General features: G+C 41.9%; 1 protein-coding gene across 2 annotated transcripts in view; it reads right to left on the minus strand.

Moving 5' to 3' along the window:
- LOC122798734 (gastrula zinc finger protein XlCGF57.1-like) overlaps positions 1-23879 on the minus strand; it is a 195510-nt gene that overhangs the window by 31630 nt on the left and 140001 nt on the right. The window contains exon 3 of one of the 2 annotated variants that reach the window (XM_044067835.1): positions 7695-7817. In XM_044067835.1, coding sequence (XP_043923770.1) covers positions 7695-7817 — 123 coding nt within the window. Of the gene's footprint in view, positions 1-7694; positions 7818-23879 lie in introns of those variants that run through there. The other variant, XM_044067836.1, reaches the window with a different exon arrangement.

Genomic DNA, 23879 nt, shown 5'->3' on the forward strand with positions numbered 1-23879 from the left:
CAACCTAGACCACTGGATAGGAACAGGAAATTTACATGGGACCTGGTACCCATTTCCTTATGGAAATCATCACTGAGCAGGCGAGAGATGTTATGATAATATTCGAACAGCAAATTCTTCTCCTAAAATTTTAAATATTCTGAGAGCAGGGAAATTAGCCTGTATGTTTTTTTTTTTCTAATCATTTGTTACTCAGGTAAGTGACATGGTCCTCAGAACCTTCTCAGCCAATGTGATTTCAGTATACATGGACACCTTAGAGTAGTCAATCAGCCAACATGTTTCTGGGAGGTAACAGGGAGAGGGAGTACCCAGACAAAATCAATGCAGACATGGGGAGAACATGTACACTTCACAGTGGAAATGAGGAGATCTCAGCACTGAACCCTGGACACTGAAGTTTTGATGCACAGATCTCAGCCACTGAGCCACCATGATGTCTATGCTACACAATTTGACATTGTTAGGCGATCCTTGTTTTACTAAAGGAATGATATTTTTGCCACAGTTCTGGAAAAGCATGCCTGTAGAAACCATGAAGATAATATACTGCAACACGTTCTATAAATGTAACATACACTTATGAATTTAGGGAATAGGTAATTTGCTCCAGGTAGGCAGCAGTCAGTACTTCTAATATACAGTTACTTGTCTTGGATAAAACCATCTGCTGAAGTGAAAATCTGTAGAAAACACACACAATATTTCTCCTATCTTAATGGTGTTACCTGCATTAAACATTGCAGAGTAGCGCAGGTTTTATAGCAGTCTCTGTCCAACACTATGACCGTCCTTTGTCCTCCACTGTCTGGTAACATGGCTCAATAGTCTGCTCTTATTGCCATCTGTCATCAGTCTGATTGCATTTGGTGTTTTATGCCAGTGCAACAGCTGCCTTATGCTTACCGATTACTCAGTGCTTCTGCCAGCCAACAGTACAATTTGTAAGAGATGTAAAATGTTTATGAAACATGCAGGCAAATCTCTAGCAGCGCATTACCAATAGGAGTCATACATCCACAGCACCACATCTGTTACAACACACAACTAAGCCTATAAATTATCCTAAGCCTGTAAAGAAAAAAAAATGCCAACACCTCTTAGAACACAGTCTAAACAGCAGCTCCTTCTCTGCTCCTACATACTGCAAATCCACATGAATCACTCATGAGTCATCAGAAAAGCATGCCTAAGCTCATAAGGCCCACAGAGTCTGCTGCCACACAGGGAAGTGGCTCAACTGTAGCAGGCTCTACTGACAAAACTGGACAAGAGCAGGATGACTCCACGATCTGTGACTTCACAAGGGCTCAAAGATGTCTTAAACAAGACAAGTATGACTGCAACCTAGTGGTGGCCCATATGGGAGTGAGTGACCTGAGGCACTCCACCAAGAGAGACACGATGCAGCTGATGCATGTGTTACAGGCAGGAAAGACACTGGTCCTGAGTAGTATATGACCTTCACCAAGAATGGTGCCTACATACCAAGACAAGATACTTGGCTTGAACAATATCTCTGATGGAACTCCTATATAGTTGGTGCCACTCTAAAGAGATCCACAATATGTCAGCCTGGGACGATATGACAGAGAAGACTCCTGTTCCATCAGGGATGGTTTAAGCCTCTTACGCATGGGCTTCCATGTACTGGCTAAAGCTTTTGCTGCCCCATAGTGCCTTTTTAAGCAGGGTCTCCCTACTAGACATTCACACATAGCAGTCTCAAACCCAAATTCAAACATCAACATTGCAGCACTACTCAATGGTAGGAGTCTAAACAGAAAGATGCCAGACCTTGAAGACATCCGGCAACTAGAACATAGTCATATCCAAGTAGCTACTCATAATTGTGCACTGACAGCACTCTCCCTACAAATGGTTTATTGTTTATCATGCCATAAGGCCCTTGGGTAACTGCTGGAGAGTATCTGGATTTACTAGAAACACTGTCACCTCATATGAAATTACCCACAAACCTAATTTGAAGTTCCTGGAGATCCAAACCACATTTAACAAAGCAATGTCTTCTGGCCTTTCCTGGTTAGGGGTCATCACAGTGGATCACCAGTCCGCAGACTGATTGGCAGTGGTGTTTTTATGGTGTTGATTTGCCTACCCAGCATCCAACCTTCATAGACGGTACACACATACACACATGCATCTATCTGCATGTTTTTAAAACTCACTCGACTGTAGGGAGGACATGCAGACTCCACACAGAAGGCGTCCCAGCCAAGAACTGAACCAGAGAACCTCTTGCTGTGAGGTGACAACACTAACCACAGCACCAGTGCGGCCAAACCACATTTAACAAATCAAACTATTACTTCATTGCTAGTGACAGATCCCCTTCAATATTCCCCAAAGAGCATGGAAATTACAATAAAACCATTGACAGATTAAATAACAAAGCAGATATCTTTTTTAATTTATGTCAGTAAATTTATGGATGATGTTCAACAAAGCACATTGAAATCATCAATAATAATATCACACTTTCCAGTCTCAATGTATTTGTAGACAAATTTGGTGCTAACTGTGATGCCCCAACACTGGCCTATTAATCAAGGAGCCTCAATCCTCACCACTGGCAACACTGGGGAGGATGACAAGTACACACACACAGTAAAGTGCAATTTCCCTTAAGAGCACACAGAGATCACAGTCAGTCTGGGGCCGGTTTCTCCCTCTTTTTCCAGATCCCCAATACAACTCCCCACTGGCACAGCTATAGAGTTGAGATCTCAGCTGAGTGGCCAAGCCAAGACCTCCAGCACCCTCTCTGTCCAACAAGTGCTTCATGTCCCTGCCCAAGTAGCTGACACACACACACACACACACACTGAGATTTGATTTATATACAAACACACACACACACACACACACACACACACACACACACACACGCACACACATACAAACGCTGGCACAGGTTTCCTAGCTATGCCCCCTTCTACCCAGACTAGAAGGTAGTTCTGACTGCCTCCAGTTACTCTTTATCAGCTTTTAAGGCCCTTAGAAAAGGGTGTCCAATCTTACTGTGGAATGTTACTATTAATCCAAATGGCAGTCTGACAAAAAGCAAGGCTATTTAGGAGTGGCCTGTACAGTGTCACCAAATAGATATGCAAGTACTCTGAGAACTTAAATATGTCTCACAAATATCAACCACAAAGATAGGTTTAAATATATTTAATAATAAATAATAAAAGAACAAGACAATGCTCAGTAAATCAACACAATACCTTCAGAGTTCAAAATCACAGGGAATATTTAAAACAACATTGCAGGACAGTCTCAAATAAATACAGAAAACATCTAAACTAATCTTTACTATAGTCCTATCTATATCTAAAAGAGGTACTATGCCCTAGAAAACTTACTTACAGCAAGACAAGTGCAGATGTGATTGGATGTTCTTGCTAGGTCCAAGACAAAATACAAAATGCACAGTCTCTCTCTGACAAAGTTCTTAAATTAATATCAAATATTATTGCTGGGTTAGTTTGGATGACATCACTTTTTGTCATCTGACTTAAGTTCCAAAGCTAAACCCCCCATTGTAGCATTTGACATCTCCCTGTGGAAAATACATAGCCTTCAGATCATTGCAACTGCTAAAAGACATAAAACAATAAAACGCGTTTATATTTTAAACCTAGTAATTACTTCTCTTTCAAGACAGCACAAAAACCTTCCAGCTCTAGACATTGTGTCTGCTACACTGAAACTGAGAGATAACTTTTACAGCACAATTGTAAAACAATTTAATTTCAACTTGTTTTCTTGAAGTTTTGCAAGTTAACTCTGTATGTCCTAGTTTCTACTGTTAAAAATATATACAGTCACACAATTACACCATTTTATATACATTTCTGTTCTAGGCCATTAAGGCACACTGTGGGGACATCCTTGAAGCTCAGTACTGTACAAACCCTGTTCAACACACACTTCTGTACCAGTAGTTTAACATACACATAACATACAGTTATCTTACATTTGTAAGACAAGCATATGAATCATGTTGATATTCACAAATGACATATGATTATTTACAAAATTCCAGATAGCTGGGCTGGCAGTGTGACACTAATTTTTCCACATTTACTCACATTGCCATACCCACTATCCCTGAAAATATAGTTGTCCCTATAATAACATTGGAATAAGTTTTAGAATACCTGTCAAAAGGTAAAATTATGTTTCTATGGGAGCAAGTAACATACATACCAGGCTGCATTAATCAGTGCTATGTATGCATTGTCAGAAACTCTACTTAAAATGTTCAGTCTCAGCATATCCAGAGGGCTTGTCCCTGATACCTATAGAGCAGCCACTGTGAGTCATCCACAGAAGGGTGGCTCGTCTGCAGATCCAGGCAATTATGGGCCCATCAACTTCACCAGCCTTATAAGCAAAGTCAGGTAACATATCACAGTACGACTCATTTATACAGATATAGGCAATGTTTTAACTACTCTAGATCAACCTTCTAAACATTTTTGAAAAGATTAATGCGGACAGTGATCACACTGTGAATGCTGTTTACCTTGACCTGGCCAAGCCTTTTGACTGTATACCCCAAGCTGGTATTATTGAAATGCTAGGCAAATGTAATGTAAACATTTGCATTGTCCACTGGATTGCAAACTGGTTATCCAACAGATCTCACGTAGTTTCTAGTACCCTCTCTGATTGTACAGTTGTAACTAGTTGACTACTTCAGGCAACAGTGCTGCATCCTATCATATCTGGCATTTATCTTGACAGCCTCCAATCCAATATTCCTGAAGTATGATCGACAAAGTCTATTGACGTCTGCAAGCTAGGTGGCATTAACTGCTCACCTACTGATAACTAACTGCTCCAAAAAAGACTAGAAAATGCACATAACTGGTGTGCTAGAAATGGTCTCAAGCTAAATGTAAAAAAGTAAGTATAATAAGGTTTATTAAAAAAGCTGTTTTTACCATGTACATGGTACTCCTCTTCAAACAGATAACGGCTATAACAGATACCACATACATGGTACTCTTCAAACAGATAACAACTATAACAGGTACCACATACGTGGTACTCCTCTTCAGACAGATAATGGCCATAACAGATCTGGGTACTTATCCAGACACCACATTTTCACTATAGGTCAGGAAATCCTTCTATCTGGCTCATTTCATTTCCAAAGGAATATCTTCAAGATCCAAAGAAGTCATTTTCTCACTGTACTTCTCCTTATCAGACCCATCATTGAACAGAATGAACCCTCAATGACCTCCTCTGGTACGCACAAATCCAAGCATATCACTCAACTGTTAAGGCCCCAATGATTTTAACCAAAAAATTAAACGATCTTAAACCCTTCAACAACCCCAACAGATAAGCACAACTCTCCTTATCCTCAATAGCCTACTGGCTGCTCTGAGGTGACCCATGTCCCACTTTTTGAGGCATGAAAGATCAAATCCAATGTAAACTCCTATATCTTGGCAAAACCAGTGGCTCCGCAAACACCTGTACAAGGGAGCTACATTTATACAAAGAAAGAAACAAACAATACTCACTGCAGGGACAGGTTACTAACATACAAAGGGACATACATTTACACAAACAAGACTCACTGCGGGGATAGGTTACTAACATACAAAGGGGACCCACATTTACACAAGCAAGGCTCACTGCAGGGATAGGTTCCTAACACAGTATATTCTCACCCAATACAATAAATTAGCACTGCAGGTCATGCAAAGTAATAGTTTGTCTGCCTTTAAGGCTATTCTTGATAACTGGATAAGATTTTTATGCATGGCCATGCTTGATTTGGGGGGTAGGCACTATTAAGTACTCATAAAGGATATCAAGAACTTTTTTTTAAGTATGTCTACATAAAGGTGTACATGGATGGCCTCTTATGGTCTTTGTGATGGCTTGATTGCATGCTCTTAAGATCCTGTTGGCCGAACACATTAGCAAAGTCTTTAGTATCCATTTCGAGACCAGCCACCTCTTACCCCAGAAGAAGCTTTACTTCCAGATTACCTGTTGTTTTTCTCCCTTCAAAATATTTTACATTTTCCAAGTAAATCACAATCTTCCTTTTTTAAGAACTGTGGACTTCTCTTTATTGGCTTTTTAATGCTAATCCCTAATACAATGTGAATGGTTACAATCTTGCCTTTATACTCTACTAAGCTAAGTGCCATTCAGCATATTCCTGTCTGACTGAAGGTGTTCCCCAAACAGCAGGGAATCTGTATCCCGTTACTATTTGATAGCATCACATTTATCCTGAAGGGGACACTAAGAATGTATTCCATTATCACACTGCATTCCTCCTGTCCTGTAACCCGAGGCCAGTTTGCAGAACACAATATATACCCACAGTGGCCATGCTGCTGTGCTTTCAGGGACCTGGATTTGATCACCCTACCCTTATCTGATCGAAAAGAGAGTAGCCATAATACAATGGGCACTGAAACCTGCAGCATACACCCACAAGGAAAAACCCTTTCTGTTTGACTGCTACAGATAAAATCCAGTATGATGTAGTTCTCTGCGTGCAAGTCAGGTTTAGTCAGTCACTTAACCTGGATATGGAATGAATAATCCATATGGAAGCTTAGGGATTTACACAGTATGTTAGCATTCCATTTAAAACTGAGATCTCTATTAGAAAGGTGCTACCTGCTTTCAGGAATGGCAATATGGATATTATTAAATCATTAGTGGATGTAAGAGAGGATACTGACGCCTGGTACAAGATGCCTATCTTAAGTCTGAGCTGTCTGCACATTATGCAGTTACAAACCAAATACCTGAGGTCATGGACATTTAAGTTAGAAGACCAGGCAAAGAGAAATTATCGAACAGACTTTACCAACAACAGCATCCCTCCTCTTACACTGTTAGTGACCACTGACTCTGAAAGGACTAGACTTTGGGTAAATAGCATGTGTTACACAGTCCTCCTACTTAATATGGGACTTGATAATTGCCAGTACATTATTATTATTTTTCTGTATTTTTTTTTGTCTAGGTACTTTTTATGCCTGTGCCCAAAGACAATTAAGCATCCCCCCTTGATTCTCAGCCTGGTTGTCCCCCAGTACTAGGGCAAACTCATTACAGTGTGCGGTTAGCCATTCAGAGAAGGCAGTCATCCATGCAGCATTACGGGATCTTTGTGCTCACATCCAGCCTTCATTACCACACCACACCATATTTTGCAGTATTGCTCACCTCTGACTTCAGTTATAATACCATGTTTTTAGTACTGTTCAGCCCCAGCCTTTCAGTAGCACCCCACATTTTGAAGTGCCACTCACCCCCATCATTCAGAATCACTGAGATCTTTCTGGTTTTGATGTAATTTTCTGCTGTTGATCCCTCTCCAGCTTCCAGTACTGTATCAGCAGGTTTTATTTCTGGTTGTTGGATGTTTCATAACTTCAGAACCTAAAAAAACTCAAAACAAGGTCAAGAAAGTGTGACAGCAGCCTTCATATGACTGCTGGATTCTGTGCTGTTTAAGGGGAAACGTTTTACTTGTCTATGCCCACTGCAGGACATTACAGGTTGTAGTACCTTCTGATTGTTGGCACAATGGTACACCTGTTCCTGTTGGGAAGCACTCCCATCTCTACTAATATATGAATGACGTAGTGAGGCAAGAACCCCGTCAACTAAGAACTCACCATTATTAATATCATCAGGAAAATCCTTCGGTTGAGACCTGCCTCTTCCTTCTCTGTCATGAGATGAAACAGAGTCACCTTTCGCAAGAAGTAAACAAAGCTGCTCTAGTGGGATTTTATATCCTGTAAAAAAAAAACACAGAGAAATAAGAAAATCAAAAAACTTATCAGCTCCTTCCAAGAATTTTTAGATTAATTTATAATAGTTGATGAGCAGTTATAAAAACATATTAAAACTGAGCAACATTTCTTTAGGAGTCACGGTTAAAAAAACAGCTATCTTTGAAGTGACTAGTTACTTTCCATATTCTCACATTCTCCTACCTCTGACTTCTGTCATTTTATGAACACTAGTGCACAGCTTCTCTTAATATTCCTCCATAACTGATGTCTTGCTCTATCCACATGCATGCAATGTCTTGCAATGAGCTACCTATAAGACACAGAAAAAGAGCAATGGCATGTCTGGTCTTTGCTGGTAGCTTATGGATTTTAAGCTTGTGAACCTCTTTGTTAGGAACCTCTAAGTTCTTTCAAACTGATATTTCATGTAACGTACATCCCAAAGGGGGTTATTGTATTCTGTAACTGGTCTCATCAGCTCTGAATACAAAAGTACAGTAATGCATTTAGGTCAAGAGGATATTCCCTGGGTGATCACCTGAGACAAGTAGGATTTCCTACTGATCACTGTTACTTGTTGATCAAAGCAGAGGGAGTTATCAACCCAGGTTCTCAGGTCTCTAACTACATTTTCATCTATGAAGTGGGATACTGTCAATGTCGTATGATGGGGTGATAGCTTGTATGCCAAATGCAACGTTGCATTTTTAGCATTTTAAGTCCATTTTCACTGTATCAGGCATTTATAAGTGTAAGCTCCTACCAGAGGGCTTCTGTGTCAGAGGGAGATTTGACAATGACTCTCACTTTGCAGTCATCCACAAATGAGTTATCCATAGATTTACAGAGTCTGTAGGTCAGAGAAATAAATACCGAACAGAAGTGGTCACAGTACTGAGCTCTAGTTCTTTAAGACTGTGAAGATGGGACCCATTCATGTCTGCAGTGAGAATGGGAGTAAAAAGAGAAATCTTTTAGTCTTTTAGTCCTGCTACATTAAATAAACTAGTTGCATTTCAGCAAGCTCCAGGCTGGCAGTGCAGATTGGTTTAACACCAATCCATGTAGGACACAAGTGAAATAAGTTGGTGAAACTAAACATCTAGATTTTATTGGGTGGAATCTTCTCAAAGCATGTCTCATCAAAGGAAGAAACACCCCAGTTTAAAAGGAATATCAGTCAACTCTGGAAAGGTACCAATTACAGGTGGCTTTGGTTTTAGAGCATCTGACAACTAAATGTTATGGAATGTCATGACGCACAGGATAATAAGAAGGAAAAGCCATTTTTATTCTCACTCTGAAGGATCTTGCATGCTGACCACTTGTGCTACCATCTCAATGGATTATAAGATCCTCCCAGGGATCCAGTAAACAAGGCAACCGAGTCAAATGTTTTGCCCAAATCCTGAAAAGAATAGCTTCACTCAATCAGACGTCACAGCGGTCACAGTTACATGATGTGGTCAGAAACCATACTTAACTCTCATGAGAAGATAGCATGCAAGTACAATTGCTGCCCCTAAACTAACCTCTACAACACATTTTAGAGATTGCAATCATATATTCACAACGGCGCTACAGCTGAAGATTTACATGCTTTGGGAACAGCACCAATAAAGCACCTTTTTAGAATTTAGGGGAGCAGCCTATTTATAAAGAAATCCCTAGAACTTCATGGAAATATGGGAATGGTACATCAAAGAACAGTTTTAGCAATGTTTGGTGAAAAATGTCCTAGTCAGGGTTCTTGACAGAAGGAAAGCAACCTACTAACTGGTGGACAGTTAAGAACAAGGCCAATTTAAGAGGGAAGGGAGAAATATACAATTAACATTAACAGTGCCAGTGGTGCAACAGGAAGCACACATGCCTTTGGTGCAGAAGGCTGTGGGTTCTTCTCCCACACCAGGTAGCTCGATTGCTGGCACAGCAAAAGGGGGTGCTGCCCTCCTGAGTGAGCCACTCTTTGGATGAGATGTCAAAACTGAGGACCCAGCTGTTTGAGTTGGTAGCTCAGGTGGATGTCAAAGATCCCATCGCATTTATTGAAAAATTTAGGGGAAATTTCCCAATGCCCTGACCAAATTACCCCCAGTAAAATTAATACCACCTTGGGTTGCCCCTGAAAAAAAAGGCTACTAGCCTAGTGAGACTAACCTGGTCAACAAAGGCTAAACATAAAAACATCACTGACATATGTTATAAAAAGTGAAATGGTTACGTACTTCTGGTAGGACCATAACGTTATTAAACACTTTTACTTTCAAATTATTAAATGGTTAATCCTGCCTGCCTCTAGCCAATAAAGTTACAGTACATGACAGCTCTTATTCCTTGAGGCATACACATAGTACTAAACTACACATACCACCACTTTCTTTACATTGGAAAAGGCATTCAGAAACACACCAAAGCAGCATAGAATAACTTCCCTACAAAAATGACATCTGTTAACAAACTTACAGTAACATGAAAAGATTGAAAGAACACCTAAAGCAAAGCTGTAAATGCAAGTGCTTTAGAATTGGGCTAAACAGACAAGCTTTAGCAGTTAACATTTAACTGTTATTACAAGAAAGTTATTCTGTGTGAATTGCCAATGGGACATTGTCACTTATACATTAACAGTCCTTGCAGACATAATATGCCTTTGTAGATGGAAAGCTACAGGGTCTACAAACATTAGTAGATGGTTGTTTCTCCTAACTGGTAAAACTTGGCAATATTGTCAACTGAATAAATGATTCTGATAATTTAAACTAAGTATAAACAGATGCAATTCAGCCAAGATAAAAAAAAAAAAAAAATTAGAACCAAATGAAAAGGATGTCCAATCCACACAACTGCAGCCAAAATATATCAATAGATGAAAACATTTAATTAACACAGTTGTGTGTTCGTCCATTAGGACTTCTTCAGAACTATCATATAAGTGAACACAACTCATTTATATATAATGTAAAAGGATACATGTGACAAAATGTATCCATCAAATTACAATTAAAATCAACTAAATTAATTGATAAAGTACTGCCTAATAACAATTTTAAGAATGATAAAAACCAACAACAACTCCCACAGGTAAGGGGAGGGGGAGATGAAGTGATGCAGATAACAGAACTGGTATCTGGGGGCTTGCAGATGTTGTTCTGTTAAAAATATTAAGCAGGATAATCCAAGTGGCAGTTGTGGTGTCTCATGGGGTGAAACGGCTGATAACATTTATTGAAGTGTGGAGGATGTGGAGAAGGAGCCAGGTGAAGCGGCATCAGAGAATACAGCAGTAAAAACATACTCAGCAGTGACAGAAAGTAAAAGAGGAAAGCAACACCAAACTGAGAAGAGGTTTGGTATTGTGGCAGCAGACAATGGAGTAACTAAAACATATGCAACAGTGACAGCAGGCAAGAAAGAACAGCAACAAACTGTAAATAAAACTGTTTTTAAAAAGAAAAGAAGACCAACTGTGAGAATAAGAACAAAAATAACACTTTAATAGATAGATATTATGGATGGGACGGTTTACTATCAAAAGGCGGAATGTGAGGTATACGACAGGCACCGCCTCAAAAATGGTAGGAGCGACAGTCAGTATGTCGACGTTCAAGTGTACATCTGTTAATAAGGATGTACACAAGGCAGGGACATGAAGCATGGTTGGCAACGACAACTGTCTACATGAATATCAACGCAACAGTGTCGATGCTGCTGCGTCAACCTTTGGCTCTACTTAATATTCATGAATCAAGCATATGTGTCGTGTAAAACATTTGTGGTTTTCAGTTTCAAGTTCTTGATAGTAATCTGTATGGGACAATTAGGTAACTGTTCTAGGTTTGAAAGGTCAAGAAATTCAGCCTTTCATACATACTGGGACAGAGACATTTTGTAACTTAACATTTGAAACTGATGATAACATTTCTGGAACTGTACAACAAAAAGGACATTTATCCATGGAACATGTACAGTATTTGTTTTCTGATAGTAAATTAAATGTTAAAAAATGTTACTTTGCAGTTTACTACTGATTAACTGGAAGAAGATGACGTTAAAAATGCATGCGTAGTCCGAGTGAAACTGCTGATAACACTGAAGCTCAGAGATGAGAGAAACTTACCGAAAGGAGGGTGGAGGTTGCAAACTGTTTTGAAAATTGAAAGCAACATGGTGAAACATTTCCCAAATATTATTTTTGTGGCTGGTCACAGAAGGACATTAAGGTATGCTGGTCAGCCTAAATCATGTTTCTTTTGTGGGGACTTTTCTCATTTAATTAATGATTGCAATAAGGTATGATGTAACCAGTGTGAGGAGAAAGGACATACAGCAAGAAGGTGTGAGCCTGAATACAGGTTGTGTAAAAAAAGGGGACACTTTTGGATGGACTGTTAAGAGCAACAGTAAATGGTGAAAAAGAAGGAGAAAGGGAAGAAACCATACATGGGGAAGGACAAGAACATGCTGAGGGAGGGGTGAACTAGGTGAAGAAGAAGCTGTCGAAAAATAAAAAAAATATATATAGAGGATAAAAATGAGGACAGAGAGTGCATGCAGGAAGAGAAGCCAGGAGAAGGGACTGACAATAATGTTTTAAGTTCTAGCTAGTGAAAAATCTGATTCTGAGGATCAAGGATTATTTGTACATAAACTCATGAAAACATTTAATTGGGGAAAGAGTAAAAATAAGAAAATTAAAATGTAAACATGTTTCTCCAAAACTTAAAAAAGAAGGAAAAACGGTTTTAGAGAACTTTCAGTAAATGTGAATAGTATTATTAAGACTGTAAGAAGAATATGAATACTGGATTAGTAAGATAAACGTGATGTGCTTGCTATTCTGTTGGAGGATGTAACATTCCAGGCAAGTGAAGAAAGACTATAAACAGAAAAAAAAATTGTAGGATGGAAATATAATAAGAAATTTAGGAAGTGAACATTGTTCTGGATTAGCTGTGTTGTAAATAAAAAAAATAGATGTAACATTGGTAAGAATGGGAAGGTTAACTGCTTTGGAAGTGAGGTGGAAAGAATAAATTTACATAATTACAGCATTACATGTATATATAACTAGCAAAGAAAGACAGACCCTGAGATTCAATAAGCTAAAATTTCTGTGCAGGAATAGTGTAGCTGTTCCTGCACTGAACATGGCGGCCGAGCAATCCAGTAAACAAACCTGAGGACATGCACAAGCCTAGCAACACTATTCTGCCACGGACACGACTGGATTATGCTAATGACCTCATTTGCTGTTGAAAATCATGCAAATTAGGTCAACTAGTGATCCAGTAAGCAGGCAGGCATCTGTGGCAGAATAGTGTAGCATGCAGAAATGTATTCGGCTACTAGCCGAATACATTTCTGCAAAAATCAAATGGAGGCATGACAGCTCAAACCAAAGCATGTATTCTAATCCTTAGGCATGCCAATGGCCAAATATATGGTCATTGTCATGGAAAAGTGTTGTAAAATTATAAAAATAAAAGTTTTTTTTTTGGCTGATCTCAGCCATTTAAGCATAGGGCAGCGGCATGCAAATGGGATTGTGCCGAAAATAAAAAAAAAATGTGAAAAGGCAATTTTAAGTGAAATCTGCATTTTGCTATTATAGTCTATGGCATGCAGAATCAAAACAATAACATGTAACAGTGGTTGCTAAGGGGAAAGGCTCTGTGGTAGTGCTGTAACTAGGGACTAAGGCAGTGGGGTATGCTAATAGGTTCATAGGTTCATAGGTTCATACTAGGCTATCTGCCCGAGGGCATTTACAAGCCTAGCCCATAGTTTTGTGGCTTACGCCACCCCTTTAGTATGGGGAACTATACCCATTATTTTGCTGTGCCTCTGTTGAGCAGTGACACTGAGGTAATCCCTGGGGTATATCTGCGATCTCCCATTCATTGGTCAAGATTTCTCTTGAACAAGGCCAGCGAGGTGCTCTGCCTCACATATACCGGGATTTTATTCCACAGCATAGGGAATCTTTGGGTGATGAATCTATCCCTCCAGCACGTCCTATTAATACCCGTGTCGAGGTTTAAGTCTCCCGCCTTGTGGCTCTGACGGATCTAGATTTTTGAGGTGAAGCATATTCATCAAATCTGGGTTTGACATGGCCTTGTATGTTAGGCAAAGGTCACCTCTGAGCAAGCGGTAGCGACTGAATAGAGCTGGAGTTCTTTCAGTCGGGCAGCATAGGACAGATGTTTGAGACCCTTTATCCTTTTGGTGAGGAACTTTTGTGGCCTCTCCAGCTGCTGCAAGTGTCGGGTCAGATACATTCGAATGGGGCATTGTACTCAATCATTGGTCTGATGAGTGATGAGTATAGGGAGACTATGACCTCCCTTGATCTAGATGAGAATCCCTTCATGATAAGGTGGGCAATGTAGAAGGTCTTCCTAACTACTTTAGCTACATGGGTGTCGAATGACAGACTACTATCAACCTGGGTCCCCAGGTCCCTGATAACTTCTTCTGTGCTCAGTGGATTGCCACCTATTTGGTAGCTAGGGGTAACCTTGTTTTTCCCGAAGGGTATGACTATGCATTTTTGGCATTTAACTTTAGGCCATGGCTCTGGCACCAGTTATCCGTTTCTGTGAGACCCTTCTGAAGGATATCTGTGTCAGATGTGTTTTCTACTATGGCCCAGTTTGCAGTCATCTGCAAACTTTGTCAGCCATAACCCTCCTGTGTTTGCTTGTACTTGGAAAAGTAGATGCCAAACAAGAGTGGGCCCAGGACTGAGCCCTGTGGTACACCACTTGTGACAGGCTTTGAGTCTGACATGGCGCCAGCAACTCTGACCCTGTGGGTTCTGTCACTCAGCCAGTTTGCAACCCATCTTGTGATGTATGGGTTAACATTTAAGCTGATGAGTTTTTCAATGATACCCGAGTGGGGTATTGTATCGAAGGCCTTCGCCAGATCGAGGTAGGCTGTATGGACTGCCTTTCCCTCATCAATGGCTTTGGTGACTGTTTCAAAAGTCAACCAAGTTTAGAAGGCATGATCTGCCTTTGACAAAGCCAAACTGGGATGGATCCAAAGTCTGCAAATTCCCTATGTCTTTATTTATGAGGTCCATTATGATCCTCTCCATGGCTTTGCAGATAAGGCTTGTCAAGCTAATGGGCGGTAATTTCCAGGGTCGGTGGAGGCACCGCCTTTGTGAAGTGGGACCACAGTTGCAGTGCGCCACTCCTGGGTGCGTATCCAGAGGTAAGACTATGATTAAACAGCTGTCCTAGCTGTGGGTTTAATTCCTCGTTGAGTTCGTGGAGCACACAGCCGGGGACACCATCAGGTCCCACGGATGCTGTGTTTTTTGCTTTGGAGAGAGCAGTTCTCACTTGGGCGTTGGAGATGTTTGGGGGCTGCAATCGCTTGGTATAGATATCTCTCCTTTTGGGGAGGGGAGAAGTTTGCACTGAACCTGTCAGCCAGTATGTTGGCAATGTCTGTAGGATCAGTAATCTTCACATCATTTTGAACTAGTTCTGAGCATATCTGGGAGTTTCCTCCCAGGTTTCTAACATAGCTAAAGAAGGCCTTATGATTGTCTTTTGAGTCTTTAGCTATTTTTCTCTCAAAATTTGCTTTGGATGATTTTATGAGAGCTCTTAGTTTTTACTTATAGTGATCAAGGGTGTCTTACCTTTTAAGGATTTTGCTCTATCTTGTAGTAGCTTCCTCCTTTTGTTGTAGAGTTTGTTTATGGCTGGGGTCCACCAGACTGGACGCTTGCCTTTGGTACAAAGAGTCTTTGTTTTGCTTGGGATTGCCTTATCCATGCAGTCCTGCAGGTGCTGGTAGAAGGCATTTGTAAGTGATTCAGCGGCTTGAGTACTGTTTTCCGCCGGCTCAGGGGCCTTAAAGGAGACCACACTAGTCTTTAGAAGTGTGAAGTCGGCTTTCAAGAAGTTCTTTACTGTGGTCTTTTTTATTTCAGGTGGGGTGGGATGAGGACCTCCAGCGAGATTAGTTTGTGATCTGATCTCACCAGTGAGGGGTATACTTCTGGTGTTGAACATTGTGCTCCCATGTTCATGATGATGAGATCAAGTATGTTTTCTCCTCTTGTGGGGATGGTGACTAGTTGTTCCATGGCATTTGGGTTTATGAATTCCAGGAACTTTTGGGCTAGGGTGTTTGGGCTTGAGTAGTGTTCCCAGTCTATATTAGGGTAATTGAAATCACCTAGTATGATGGTGTTTGGTGATACATTTATCCCCTCTAGTGTTTTCAGGAAGGCCATGTGAGGTTCCTGAGTTTGTGAGGGTGGCCTGTAACATGCTACAATTTGCAGAGCAGTCTTGCCTATGGTTAATTGCACCTGGATGGTCTCCGATGCATCGTGCGTTGCCACCAGTCTTGAGGTGTGGGTGTCTTTGATGAATATGGATACCCCCCCTCCTTTCTTGGTATTGTCCGGATTTTGGGGCGGAACGCATGATAAGAGGTAAAACCTGATAGTGCTGGGGTGCTCTCAGGAGCCTTGAACCAGGTTTCTGTCACTGCACAGACATCGATGTTCTCCATACTGAGAAGGGCCTCGAGTGCGTGCATTTTGAGATTTAGACTTCTGGCATTGAGCAGCATTACCCTTAGTTTTTTTCCTTTTTGTGTTCTAGGGTGGTAGGTTTAGAATTTGAGCCTTGCCTAAAAAAGGCACTATGGGGGTGGCAAGAGCCTTTGCCAATATCCGGAATCCCAGGGGTGACAGGTGCAAGCCGTCCCTTGCGAAGCAGCGTGGCTTGTCCAGCATGTCATCCCAGGCAGACAGACATTGGATCCCCTTTGAGTTTAAGCCAATTGTTAAAGCTGATCATCTTATCTCTGTATTGTGGCATCATTCTTGGTGAAGGTAGGATACTGCTCAAGGTCAGGGTCATACCTGCCTGGGCTACATAATCAGAGAGCTCCTCCATGTCTCTTTTCATGTAGTCCAAGGAGGTACGTCTCAGGTCGTTTACACCAGCGTGGACAATGACTGAGTCGTATTTGTACCTGCTGTTGAGAGACCTGAGTGCTTGCGTTATGTGGCGGATTCTAGCGCCCGACAGGCAGCTTACTGTGACCTTCTCCTTACTCAGTCTGGTGAGCGGGACGTCAGTGTGTCTGACTATGGAGTCACCAATGACTAGTGTGTCTGGCATTGTGTTCAGCCTTAAGGGCTGTGACTGTTTGACACTCTGACTGTGAGGTCTATGTGTTGCAGGTGTTGTGTTCTGAGGTGGTGGTTGTTTGGGTGTCTGCTTTGGTGGCCTCTGCTGTTTTGGTAGATTTTTGATCAGAGCCGCCGAGTATGTCTTTGTGTGTTTATGTGTATGATTTGAGGTTGTGATGGTACTATGTGAGACTGGGTCTATAGTGTGTGTGGTAACCTTCTCCTCCTGACTGGTCTTGCCAGTCCTATGTTGAGAGAGCTCAGCCTCCAGTTTGGCCGTATAGTTGCATCTCTCGCATGTATTTGTGTTTTGTGGGAGGAGGAGAGGGTTGTCTGTGTACATGAGGCAATTGTAACATTGCCTCAATATTCCCAGGTTCACCAGCTGAGCAGGAGAGGACACTAGCAACTGATCCCTCGACATGCTAGAAGGACTAGACAAAAAACTTTAAAAGAGATTCCGGGGGATGTGGGTGACCGAGAAATGGGGGTTTGCCTTTTTGGGGTGCTATCTATAAGAGTGCCATATCAAGGTAATAAGTACTGTAGGAGCAAGTGCAAGGTTTAACAGATAGAGAAAAGTCTACTTGGAGTCAAGTAGAGATGATCTTTTTAGGTATTAGAGAAAGTGCTAGTAACAGAGATGCTTAAAGGTAAGATTGAAAAGAATGCACTCTGCAGTGTGCACTAGAGAAGTAAGATATGAAAGTAGGTAACTTGAGTTTTACCTGTTTAAAAAGTTAAGGTTTAGTGGAGAGTTACTATTTTTAAAACAGCAAGATGGACTGAAAGGGGTGGTTACTTTTGTATTTTGGTACTATGAAATACTGTAGGATGGCCAATAAATTTAAATAATTGAAGGGGTGGGATTTCAAAAGTGATGGTTTTGTGATTACTCACATAAGCCAGTGAAAGTAGAGAGAAATGAGATATATGGTCAGATGAACATACGAGGCGGGCAACTAGAAAGACAGAGAGAGCTGTGGTCTCTTTTGAAGTTTTAATATGCTGTTAAAACAGAATGCAAGCAAAACACAAGGTAAAGAAAACAAACTACAGTATTCAAAATATAGAAAGGCAATACAGAAATACAAAAAATAACAGCAAACTAACCTTTCCTTCACAGCAAAGTGTAGCAGAGTCTGGATGAGCCTTTCTGGGGTTTTCTGAGGGAAATTTACTGAATCACAAAAAGAAGCAAGGTGCCAAACTGCACCTAACCATGTAGGTGCTATAAGGCAGTGGTGTAAGCAGGAGGAGCAGCAGACATGAAAAGGGGGTGTGTCATGCTTGGTGAAAGCACATTGGAGCTCCATGGCTCCCAGATGAGCTTATCTAAGCACAGCTAAGCAAGGGTGAGTGTCTGAGCCTGTGTTGACTTATTCCATGAAATGAAGTGTGTTTTCGTGTCCAGAGGAGAGCCATTTCTCATTGTTTACCTTAGCTAAATGGGTTTGCGTGCTGTGCACCCGGTCTAAAACTAAAAGCAAACAAAAAAAAAACCCGGAAATAGCAGGACTGTTTACATTTGGGCACCGGGTTTGCACGGCACACATCGGGGTTTAAAAGGGATGGAAATGTGAAGGAAAAAAGGGGAATTAGCAGAATTAAAGCAATTAAGTACAAATAACATAGCTGGCAGGTGGAATGCATCATAGTTAGCCAATCATACAGGCAGCATCTGCAGCACAACAGTATAAACTATGCAAACACCTTACAGTCTGTTTTTTCCCCACAAACTCTGCACCATTGGTGTACACATGTGAATTTTAACTGAAAACATGTTAGCGGCTGCCCTTGCTTTGATCCATCAGTATGTGCTAGAGGCTGAGGGTGATGAGAAGGATAATGTGGACAACTGCCACAAACTGAGAAGGAGGAGGAGAAGAGTGCTCAGACCCAGGGTAACTTACCAGGGGCTACATGATCTGGAGATAGTAGTACACTACAGGGTGGTCAGAGACATACTTCAGCAAATCATCGAGCTGTGCCAGCCTCAATTCAGTCCCAGAGCCAAAAAAAGGGAACCCATCCCAGTGGATACCAAGTTATGTGTAGCCTTAAGAATACTAGTTACAGGTACTTTCCAAAGATCTACTGGGGACATCACTGGGGTCTCACAGGCATCCCCATCCAGGGTACTCCACCAGTTCCTGGATGCCATCCTACCACATGGCGGTGAGCACATTTACTTCCCCAACACCCACGAGGAGAGGATCAGAAATATGCGTCTCTTCCACTGTATAGCAGAATAGCCAGAGGTACTGGGTGTGATAGACTGCATGCACATCCACATCAAAGCACCACCGGTGAACAGGGTAGGGTTTACATAAACCGCAAGGGCTTCCCCTCCATCAACTGCCAGGTTGTGTGCAACGCCCAGGGCATTATCATAGATGTGTATGCAGGCACCCTTGAAGCTATCATGACTCCCACATCTAGCATTTGTCACAGCTGTACCAGGCATTTGCCAGCGGGGACATCCTGTATGGGTATCTGGTGGGGGATGCTGGGTATGCACCAGAGCCGTTGATGATGACACCCATCAAAAATGCACAAACACCCACTCAAGATTGCCATAATGAGAAACACATGCACAAACCAGGATCATTACAGAGCATGTGTTTGGGATGCTCAAGTCATGGTTCCGCTACCTTGACATATCTGGTGGAGCCTTGCAGTACTCTCCAGCGACATGTGCACACATGTTCATAGTATGTGCCATACTGCACAATATGATCTTGTGGAAACAGCTGCAGTAGGAACAGCACGGGAAAGGGCCACACAGCCCCCCACCATTGCCAAGGTCCCCACAGGCACAGAGGGGCTCAGAAGATGAAGCCCCTGAGCTTGCTCCCGTAGGCAGATGGAGGCATGCCCAGTATGCCCAGGCCTTAGCAAAGAGGCAATGCATAGCACACACACTGACACTGTAGGGACCCAGGAACTGACACCTCTCTCTGACTCGCACACATAGTAAAATGGATGAAACACACATCACATTACCTGTAACTTACCATGTATAGGCAGTGTACTGTGTGCACCCAACATAGCCAGCCCTTTAGCACCATTCTCACAACTGCCGTAGGCACAACGTAATCAGTCTTCTTAACAATAAATGAATGGATTAGTATGTTTTGGTAGCATATATATATATGGTAATGCTGCATGCATGCAAGGGAATGGGGTGGCCTACTGGGATAGCAGCAGACAACTGACAGCTATGTGGGACACCAGGAAATGTCTGCACAATACTGGCTTCCCCACACTATGCAGAATCATTTAAGGTGAGAAATCCCACTGCAGTATATGTGGGGGGCCAACTAAGGGGGGTCATAGGTCACATGCATGGATGTCACTGTAGGGATCCCATACTCACCCCCAGACTCACACAGCAGTCAGCTGTAGAAAATCATAAAGGAATGTCTGGCAAAGGCACACAAATGGCAACAATGATGGAATACCCCCTACAGACTTACACAGTGATATCACAGTAGGCCTTGCAGGTGCAGTAAGACTCTGAAGGGTAAGAAGTCTGAAACTCACTTGTATGGCATTACAATCTAACCTGTGGTCTGTAGTGATATGCCTCTATTCTCCAAGACAGGGCACAATACTATGTTAAATGGAACCAAAATGTAAAGCCAATATCAGCACAGTATGTACAAATGTGTACTGTTGACAGGTGTGCCCCTCACACCCATATTTAGATAGAAATGCAGTAACATATAAGTTTGTAGGGTAATAGCAGCAGAGCACACATTGCCTGGGCTGTCCTAATCAACATGATAACTTGTTGCATGTCCACAATATGCAGGGGTCAATAAGCTAAGCATATGTGTGTGAAATACTGTCAGGATGTGGCCAGCAACTTCTCATGGCCTAGGTACAGTACTGTGGTAGACAGGGCTATGTTCCACGAAATGCAGTGCCAACTATTTTGTATGTCAGCTACACCTACGGTGGGAGTTGTACACACTGTCCAGATTCAATATCCATTACTACCAGGAAGCTGGACAGGTCATGTACAGGGGGCCACACATATGAACAGTACACAGGTTGGAGTAACCTACATACTGCTTACCATACCTTACAACTGTACAGACCTTTCACAGAATGTACACAGGTTTGCATCATATTTGTGGTGTCTTCAGTCTAAAATAGTGGTTGTCTGGCAAATCACTGGCAAACCGCGAAAGTCTAAAGTCAGAAAATATTGACGGATTGTAGTGTCTCAGATGTCATACCCTATAAAAAATGCATGCTAATGCAAAATCTGTTATTGTATCACCCTTCCAGGCTTGTAAGGCCAATAGACACAATGGTCTGCATATTTAGGCCTCTGTCACCCAATTACTCATGGCTCTGTCCAGATGTCTGGTTCACATACGTAGAGAGGTATGGTGCCTAGTAGCACAGCAGTGCATTCTGTCACTTACCATTGTCATCCCAGGGGGGGTCCACTGCCTGGAAGCCTGGGAACATATTGGTGACAGAACGCACTGCCTTGCTAAAGATGGCCTGCATCAGTCTCACATGGCCTACAGGCTTCTGGCAAAGGCCCATGCCTCACCCATAGTGCCTTTGCAGGGAACGTCATGGGCTCCATGCTACCAGCATAACACAGTCAACAAAATGCAAATGTAAGGCCTTGCTGATCAATGCTAGTAGCATACCTCTCAACATCATAGAGGAAGAAATCTGGACAAAGCCATACATAATGGTGGGATAAAGGCCCAACTATAGGGACACATTTGAAATATTGCTCTCATAATGTTAGAAAGTTGATAGAATAACAGAGGGTGTGTGTAGTAGTATAGATGTCATGAAGGGAGTGAAGTCTGAAACTCTAATGTTCTGTCAGTATTCCCTGACAGCAACCCTGAGTGATTTGCAACAAATGTGCTAGAAAACAACAATGTTAAGGGGAAAACGACCAGATATATGAGGCATGAATCTGGATAATCTGTGAAAATCTGTACAGCTGACAGGTATGGCCACATCAGGATATGACCTTTCAGGTAAGAAGAATACTGCACAACCATGAGAGCCTCAGCCAGTATATCACCAAGGTGCTGGACCTTTTACATAGTTTCATCAGTCAATCGGCCATAGCCACACCTCCCAACTGGCCAGATTGTGCAAGAATGTCTAGCCTTTACCTCATAATATAGGTCTGTGCATCGTTCATCTTGTATTTCTCTGGTAAATAACTGTGATGATCCAATTATATCTGTCAGTAGGTAATGACACAATACAGTACAGTGTCAAACATTACATACGTCAGAAAATATCTGCTAAAACAAACCCTGTAACTCAAGCAACTCATACATTGATAAGAGCAATAGTTACAGTACCCCCCCTATGTTTGGCCCATTGTTTCCCCATATTGGCATCATATCTCCAGATATCATTCACAAACAGGTTGCAAGGTATGGCTGTAGCACACAACACCCTGGACTGGAGTACAACTACCCCTGGAATAGATTCCCCCACTAACTATAGAAGGTCATACGGAGCATGCTCCTACACTTACAGAAGTGAAGCCCATGTCTGAAACCACGTTGGACTATATAGCTCTGTATTGTATAAATGTCTTTGCATACACACAGCTATGTAAACCTAACTGACTCCACACACACATCCATTAGACAGGATTACCAACAGGCAGCTGTAGATGGCACATATGTGGTATATCTGCATCTGTTGTGTGTAATACACACACACACACACACATATATATGGGCAACATATTACAATATGCCAAGCATACACACACACACATGGGGAAGAGAGGGACAGACAGTGATAGAGTGAGACACACAGGGAGACACACACAGAGAGTGAGTCATACACAGGGATACCCTAACTGGCATAGAGTGATGTCTTGCTGCAGACAGTTGCATATCAGTTGTAACCACTGGCATGTGCCAGCATGAAGGTGAGATTCATTGTCTGATGGTACTGAGGTAGGGATTGGAATATCACATCACCTACCCTTTTGTGTGTGTGTGTGTGTGTGTGTGTGTGTGTGTGTGTGTGTGTGTGTGTGTGTGTGTGTGTGTCTGTAGGTTTAAGTATTATATGATGCCTTACCCACCCAGTACACTTCCCATTGCCCTACTCTACAACATTTGCTATTGTCATTCACCTTACAAGTACTCTGGACTGGCTTAAGTCCTGTAAACTCTATAACACATGTGATAACTGCATAACACTATCATACATATAACTAGATAGGTAGAATAAGTGTTTTAGTCCATTCCCACTCAGTACACCTCCCAATGCCCTACTTCACTGATGTCATTCACTGTAGAAGTACTGTTGGACTGGCCTCTGCCCTATAAGCTCTACAGCATGTGTGATAACTGCATAACACTATAGTACAAATAATTTTTAGGTAGGGGTTCTAATCACAGTCCTGGCAAATGTAAAAGTGTGTGTGCTCGTGTGTGTGTGTGTGTGTGTGTGTGTGTGTGTGTGTGTGTGTGTGTGTGTGTGTGTGTGTGTGTCCGTAGGTTAAAGATTTTGACCCTGTTCACACTCAGTACACTTGCCATTGCCCTACTTTTGCAGTCCTGCTGATTTCAGTCACCTTAGAAGTACCTTTGGGCAGCCTAAAGCCCTACAAGCTCTGTGGCACATGCAATAATTGTGTAACACTATAGTACAAATAACTAGTTAGGTAGGGGTTCTAATCTCAGTCCTGGCAAATGTAAAAGTGTGTGTGTTTGTGTGTATGTGTCTGTAGGTTAAGGATTTTGAGCCCGTTCACACTCAGTACACTTGCCATTGCCCCACTTTAGCTGTCTTGCTGATGTTAGTCACCTTAGAAGTACCTTTAGGCAGCCAACGGCCCTACAAGCTCTATGGAGCATGACATAATG

This window comes from Protopterus annectens, chromosome 3.part1, assembly GCF_019279795.1.
Source record: "Protopterus annectens isolate FY-2018-M chromosome 3.part1, PAN1.0, whole genome shotgun sequence".
NCBI lineage: Eukaryota > Metazoa > Chordata > Ceratodontiformes > Protopteridae > Protopterus > Protopterus annectens.